Here is a 7,198-nt window from a genome sequence, read left to right on the forward strand (position 1 = left end):
GCATGGCTGATGGTTAGAAAGAGGTCAAACATCTCTTATACCATCAGCAGTGTCTGGTTGTCTCCTCTACGGCACACTTTGGTGTTTGCTCTGGGAATTTGGGTAAGCAGGGGGCAAAAAAAGTAAGGCTAGATTTTGGGTGGTTATAAAATCATGGGAGAATCTTTGGGGCTGCTGGGGAGCACAGCAGGTGGTGGGGCACAAAGGGTTTGGGGGCACCTGCAATTCTTGGCAGGGTGTTTGGGAGTGGGGCTTACTGATTCCTTCCTGCTGTTGCTCAGCAGGAACTGGGGACCCATTTCCAGCACCTCATTCAGTGCGCCCATGGCTGTGCTTGTCCCAGCAGTGGTCACCTCTATGAGAAACAACTGCAACCCTGCTCATGGTGCATGGGTGGGCCCTTCCCAGAGAGCTCCTGCCCTTCTGATGGGATGGATATCGGCATGGAATGATTCTCTGGTTCAGGTGGGTCGGATTCAGCAGCACTTCCTTCCTTCTGAGGTTGCTAAATAGTGCAGAATATTGCTTACCCCCGAGCTGCGTTCCCACCACCCCACCACCCCAAGCGCTCTGTGGAGCTGCTGCTTCTGTGCTGCTGCGCGATGGAAACCTGCGGGACCGTGACAAACAGCCCCCCTCTAGCGGTGTGGGTTTGACAGGGCACAAAAAAACCCCTTTCTTTATTTTTTCTTTATTTTTTCTTTATTTTTTCTTTATTTTTTCTTTATTTTTTCTTTATTTTTTCTTTATTTTTTCTTTATTTTTTCTTTATTATTTTTTCTTTATTATTTTTTCTTTATTATTTTTTCTTTATTATTTTTTCTTTATTATTTTTTCTTTATTATTTTTTCTTTATTATTTTTTCTTTATTATTTTTTCTTTATTATTTTTTCTTTATTATTTTTTCTTTATTTTTTCATTTTATTTTTTCTTTATTTTTTCAATTTTATCTCAGCTGCCCAAGATCTGTCTGCTGAGCATCCTTTGGTGCTCTGAGAGTTGGTGTCTGCTTTGTTCGTGCCCTTCCACGAGCAGCTCTCAGCCACGGGTGGGGAGGAGGGGTGTGCGTGGCTCTGCAGCGAGATGGGAGCGGGTTGAAGTAGAGATGGGCTTCGTGGGATGGGTGCTGTGCGACCCGAAACCGTCTGCAGCCCGCGGGTGGTTGAGCATCGCTGCTCAGAATACAAGGGCTCAGTGGGGCTGTCAATGGGGCTCTGTGCCCACGTCCGGCAGCAGGAGGCAGCCGCACGCTTTGTGCGTCACGGCAGAATTGAGGAAACTGAGAGCAGAGAGAGATTTGCTGCCGTCTGCAGATGCGTCGAGCCGATGTTTTCATGGCTCATCGCTGCTGGCGGCATCGCTGCGTCCTGCTGCTGGACGGCAGGGTTACAAGCAGGCACGGAGCTACTGGAGGACATTGGAGAATCTGTGCCAGGCTTGGGAGCTTTTATTGAAAAACAAACAAACAAAACAAAAACACCCCAAAACAGAAAACAAAATGAATTCAAGTGGTGTTGTTGTGTTTTTTGTTTTTTTTTTTGTTTTTTTCTTCCCATCTGTCCCACCACAGGTGTCAGTGCTCTTCAGCCTGTGCCAGGCTCTTGTGCTGGAGTTTGGTAGGAGCAGGTTCCAGGGCTTCATGCTGCTGCTCAGAACCACGGAGGAGCAGTGCAAGGCTGTGCTGAGCTATGCAAACACATCACTGCTTGGGGAGAGCGGCGAATGGATGTGGGGGGGAAATGCACTGAGCAGGGAATGTGGAACCAAACCTCACTGTCTGTGCCCACGCTCTCCACAGCCAAGGGGATGAAGGGCTGGGGATGCGCAGACCCCTTTTGCAGAAGGGAAGGGCAAGGTTGATGTCACACCATGTGCTGCCCCTGAACCCCTGTGCCCACAAGCAGGGCAGGATGCGGCCCTCGGTCCCCAGCCCGCAGCACGCCGGCCCCGAATTATTGTTGGGTGTCGAAAAAGACATTGAAAAGAAAGGAGGAGAGCTGTGAAGAGGGTCACTTTAGTGGCTCTTTCATTTATTTTTTTTTTTCTCCCCCGAGAAGGAAGTTAGAAAAGCAGAGCCCTCAAAGCCGCATTGAAAGGGTGACAGAGACGGGATAATGCGTAAGACCAAGGGAAGGAATCTCAGAGCACTCGCCACGGTGTTTTAATGATCTGTTAACAATTACCCCTTTCAGGGGAGAACATATGGTAGATGGTTTGCTTTAAAAAAAAAAAAAAAAAAAGAGAGAGAGAGAGAAAAAGAAAAAAAGGGACAAAAAAAGAAAAAAAAAAAAGATGCTCCAGAAAGTGAAATGATGTTGGAAAAATGGTGGGGATCTCTGTGAGAACTGTGGAAGGGAGAGGCATCCCTGCATGGGGTATTGGGGTTGTGTTGGGATGGGGACCCCAAAGCTGGAGATGGCTGGGAGCATTCTGTAGGGTGTGATGGGGTCACGCTGCTCCTGCTGCTCCGCAAGTCCAGGCAATGCTGCCCTGCACGTCTGTAACACCTGGAAGCAGGTGTTGGGTGATGGGACCCCTGAGTGTGGGTATTAGGAGGAAGGCAGCCTCAAGCCCCCTGGTCTCTATCAGGGATGGGGACCGGCAGTGAGCTGGGGAGCACTAGAACCCAATGTGAGGCACGGCAGCAACTCCAGCCAGTGTGGATGAACCCACACTCCCTCCAATGTTTCCTGATGATGGCCAAGCTCAGCTATGGCATGGGCTCAACAGATGGTGCCATGGGGCTGCTGGTGGCAGCCTCCATCCTGGATAGGTTTGCAGGACCCCGTCCTCGGTCTCTGCATCCTCCAGTCCAGGCATGGCCAGCAGGGAACCATCAGTCCCCCCCTACAGTTGGGGGTCACCCAGCCCCCTAGATAATGCAGGCCTGGGGAGGTGGTTATCTGTGAGGTTTCATGCTGAAATCACCAACTTTCACAGACTTTTGGTACAAGGTTGGAGCATGACTCATTGCAACTGCAGTGCTCGGGGCTGCTTTGGGCTTGGTGCAGCTCCTCTTTCAGGGCTGGGTGGTGGTAGAGTTACATGCTATGGACTGCAAAGTGCTTTGGCTGAAAATACCTAGATTCCTTTATATTGAAAATACATCTTCTCTCCAGAGCTGCCCATTCCCCTTGATGCCTCCCATCCCTGCACACCCCATTGACTCAGCACAGCCAGACTGGGGATGGGCACCTCCTACACAAGAGACTCCTGGGCTCACTTCATCCATTGGACACTTTGTCCCATAGCAGAACACATTTCCTTTTCTCTGGGAATAGCCTTGGCCTGGCCTGGCCTGGGCAGTAGGATGGGAAGGACTGGAAGGAGATGGGGAGGATCAGGGCTGGTTCTTGGCATCTCTTTGTTACCTTCCTGGCATCCTAAAGTGTGACCAGGGGAGGCTCCAAATCAGGACCAAGTACAGCTCAATTCTTTGGTGCTTGATGGGCAGCTGCTGAGAGCATCCTGGGTTGCAGCAGTCATAAATCCACTGTGCACCTGCAAGGCAGGAGCTGGGCTTTGTCCGACAGCTGGGAGTGCTCAGAGATGGCAGCCTGAGACCGCTTCACTGGTGGCAGAGATCTGTGCACCCCATGGAGCTGTCATGGGGCGTGGGGTTAAGCCTCGGGGGTGCCTGTGAGACCTTTCCAGGAGCTTGTGGAGCTCAGGCGCAGCCAGAGAGCCCTAAGGAGAGCAGCTCTCCTGGTGATGGTAAATCAGTGTGGGGCCAAAGTGCTCTCCACGAAGGGAGCAAACCTTGAGGGTCTGGGTCAGGTGGGAGGTGGTGACAGAGGACCCTGCAATTCCACATCATGCATGCCCCGCATCGCTGTGGAATGCCTCAGCAGAACAGTTTCACAGCACCCACCTGTGTGCACCACATACCCCGCCTAACGCTGAGCAATCTGTGCTCGGCACCTGCCGCTTCTCTTTCCCCCCCGGGCCATTTGGTTTCCCCACCGGGCCATTTGGTTCCCCCACTCCCTTCAGACCTTCTCCTTGGACACAGCCACAGCACAGCTGCTGGCTGTGCCCCGCGGGACCCGGGTGGCGAATGGGGCCGGAGGACGTCCCGGGGACCCTCCCGTGGGGGCGGCTCGCCTTCTCCCCTCAAGTCCCGAGCGCTGCGCGGCAGTCCCCGTGCGCCCGGCGGGGCAGGACGCGCTCCCACGGCCGCTTTTCTCTTTCTCCTATTTTCTCTCTTTAATTCTTTATTTCCTCCCTCGTCCCTTCCCCTCTCCCCGCCGTGGGGGGAGGAAAGGAGAAATTTTGTTCTCAGCGGTCGTTCACAAAGCGGCATCTGCGCACCCCGCGCCTGGCATCTGCGCTCCGTGCGCCCGCACCGGGCCGGGGCAGCGCGCATCTGTCGGGCGCCTCCGCAGAGTGACAAAGCGCAGCGCGGGGCTCCGAGGGGACGAGAGGATTGGAGGGAGCCCGGGCGGGGGCGCGGAGCCGCGCTGTGCGGGGTGGGGGCGGCTGAGGACCCCGAGAGGCTCGGGGGGAGGAGAGCATCTTGTCCACCCCCCCCCGTCCGGTGCTCAAACAGCGACCGGGAGACCGCGGCTTGCGAAACGTCTCCAGCGCCTGGCAGGCGGGGGCCGCGCTGGTTACCATATGTTTTCAATAAAATAAGACAAATAGGGCTGGGAGATAGGGCTTGCAGTAAACCTGTTGTAAAGGAGCATAAAATGGGGCAATGTAAACGCGGCCGAGAGCCGCTCGGTGCCACCCCGCGTCGCTGGACCCGGCCAGGTGCGAGCGGCAGCGCGACGCGGAGCCCCCGCGGGTTTTTATCACGTCCGCGGCGATATTGTGCCGGTTCTGCCCCCGTGGGTAAACACACCGGGCGGCTTTGTGCGGCGCGGGGCAGTTATCGGGAGGCGGCGGGGGAAGGTGATGTCACAATGCCGCTGTCCCGTCCGCCAGCAGGTGATGTCTGCCCCCGGCCCCGTGATTAATGCTTCCCAAAGCACTCCACTTTACAATCTCTTGTAATTATTTATTAAACGAAATCTATTTATTATTATTTTAGCAAACAGCGGTACCAGGTGGGGCTTTCTTTCCCTCTCCAGCTTTTGTTTGAAGGACGTTTGAAGTGGGCAGTCTGAGCCTTGCAAACTCGCTCGCCAGATTTTTTTGTCATCCAATTGCACAGGCACAAAAAAAAAAAAGAAAAAAGAAAAAAAAAAGGCCCCTCCGGGCCCTCCCTATTCATCCCTTGCCGCCCTCTCCTCAGCCCCTACGCGAGGGCCGCCCGGGGCCGCACCCCCCACCTCTCGGCCCCGCTCCGCCGCTCCCCGACCGCCGCCCGCGGGGGAGCGCCGCCGCCACGCGCCCCTGGAGAGCCCCAGCGCCCCGCGCCGCATCCCCCGCGGGCACGAACCGCGGCCGGGGACTGCGGGCGGGCGGAGGGGAGAAGAAGGCGGGGCCCGGCCCTGGGCAGCGCCCCCCGCCCCGCCGCCGTCCGGCACGACCGCTGGCGGAGCCGTCGTCCCCGTGCGGGCGGCGCCGCGCCGTTTTGGTGATGGAGCGGGGGGCTCCCGCCCCACCCGGACTGCGCCCCGAGGCCCGACCCGCCCGCCACACCCGAGGGCCCCGTGCTGCGAGGGGGGCTCCGGTCCCGCCGTCCGTGGTCCCCCGCTCCGCGCCGGGCGAACGAGGGCAGGGAGGGAACAGCTCCCCGCCGCTCGCCGTCGTCCGTGCGCAAAGCTCCGGAAGCATTTTGCGCACCGAGCCCCGGCGGTGGGGCTGCCCTCCCCGGGCCAAGTGCGGGGCCGGCGGGACGCGGGGGGCCGGGGACACTTCGGGGGGACCCTTTCCCGGCGGGAGGCATGCCTTGTTTCCCGGGGTGCGGCGGAAGGGCGGCGGGAGCGGGCAGCAGAGAGGGCTCCCCCTCCCTCGGCCTGATGCTGGCGATCGGAGCCTGGGGGGCGCGGGGCGGGAGGGGCTGCGGGGGCTCTCGCTCGGCCGGGTCGGGGCTGCGGGCGGTGCCGGGCCGGCACGCTCCCGGCGGGCTGATAAGATAAAAGCGTGCCAAGGGGTGGGTGCGGGCGGGGGGGCGCGCACGCCGCCCGACCGGGAAATCCCCATTGTCTGCCAGCCTTATATATAGGGGCTTAACGGCAGTCGTGTGCCGGCCGCGCAACCCGTGCTGCCCGCGCTCAAGGGACTGCGCGGGGCGGTCACGGAGCTTTCCCCGAGGGAGTGCAGGTGCAGTCGGCGGCGGCGGGGCGCAGCGAGGCCTCGGGGCCGGCTCCCCGGGGGCCGACGCCGCTCGGCTTCGCACGATGGCCCCTCAGAGCGACCGCACGCCTGGCGCCGGCCAACCCTACTTCGGCGGCCCCGACGCCTCCACATCCCCGGCCGCGGGCGGCTCCGCGGGCGCGGGCAGCCGGGGCGCGTCACCCGCCCGCAGCGCGCTGCCCCCGCGGGAGGTAGCCCGCAGGAAGGGGTTGGGGAAGGCGCGGCGCGGCCGCGGGAAGGCGCGCGGCGAGGGGCCGCTCAGCAAGCAAAAGCGAAGCCGGCGCATGAAAGCCAACGACCGGGAGAGGAACCGCATGCACCACCTCAACTCCGCCCTGGACGCGCTCCGCAGCGTCCTGCCCACCTTCCCCGACGACGCCAAGCTCACCAAGATCGAGACGCTCCGCTTCGCGCACAACTACATCTGGGCGCTCACGCAGAGCCTACTGTTGGCCGAGCAGGGTTTACCCGAACCTTCCCCGCCGCCGCCCCCTGCCACCGTCGCCGCCGCCACCTCCCCCGGGCCCTGGGGCTCGCCCTGCCCCGCCGCCCCACCGCCCGCCGCCCCGCGCCGCTGCCCCGCCGCCTTCCCCGCCTTTCTCTGAGCCCCGCCGGGTCGCGCTCCGGCGCTGAACAGCGCCCGAGGGTCTCTTCGCGCACCTTGCGCCGGGGGCGACGGCTGGGCTCCCCGTCCATCCCCGTCCCGCCTGGCGAAGAAGGACCTGGGTCGGGCGGGCAGGCACAAATCACGGTTTTGTACTCAGAAACGGTAAATTATATTAATTTGTCGCTATCTGTATTTATTGATTATATTTCGTAACAAATATATATTTTGTATATAAGAGTATTTTTGGTAGCGGTGGTCCGTATGTTTGCTGAAGGGGCCGCGGATGTATTCTTTTTCTTATTTTTTAGTTACTGTTGGAAGAAGAGGAGAATAAAGTGTGTCGCG

General features: G+C 59.1%; 1 protein-coding gene across 1 annotated transcript; it reads left to right on the plus strand.

The window, feature by feature from the left end:
- Positions 1-6,290: 6,290 nt before the first annotated feature.
- On the plus strand, positions 6,291-6,851 carry NEUROG3 (neurogenin 3). Its single transcript, XM_072340958.1, has one exon. It carries the CDS (start codon positions 6,291-6,293, stop codon positions 6,849-6,851), a length of 561 nt encoding a protein of 186 aa, XP_072197059.1.
- Positions 6,852-7,198: the final 347 nt, after the last annotated feature.

This window comes from Excalfactoria chinensis, chromosome 6 (assembly GCF_039878825.1).
Source record: "Excalfactoria chinensis isolate bCotChi1 chromosome 6, bCotChi1.hap2, whole genome shotgun sequence".
In the NCBI taxonomy this organism is placed as follows: domain Eukaryota; kingdom Metazoa; phylum Chordata; class Aves; order Galliformes; family Phasianidae; genus Excalfactoria; species Excalfactoria chinensis.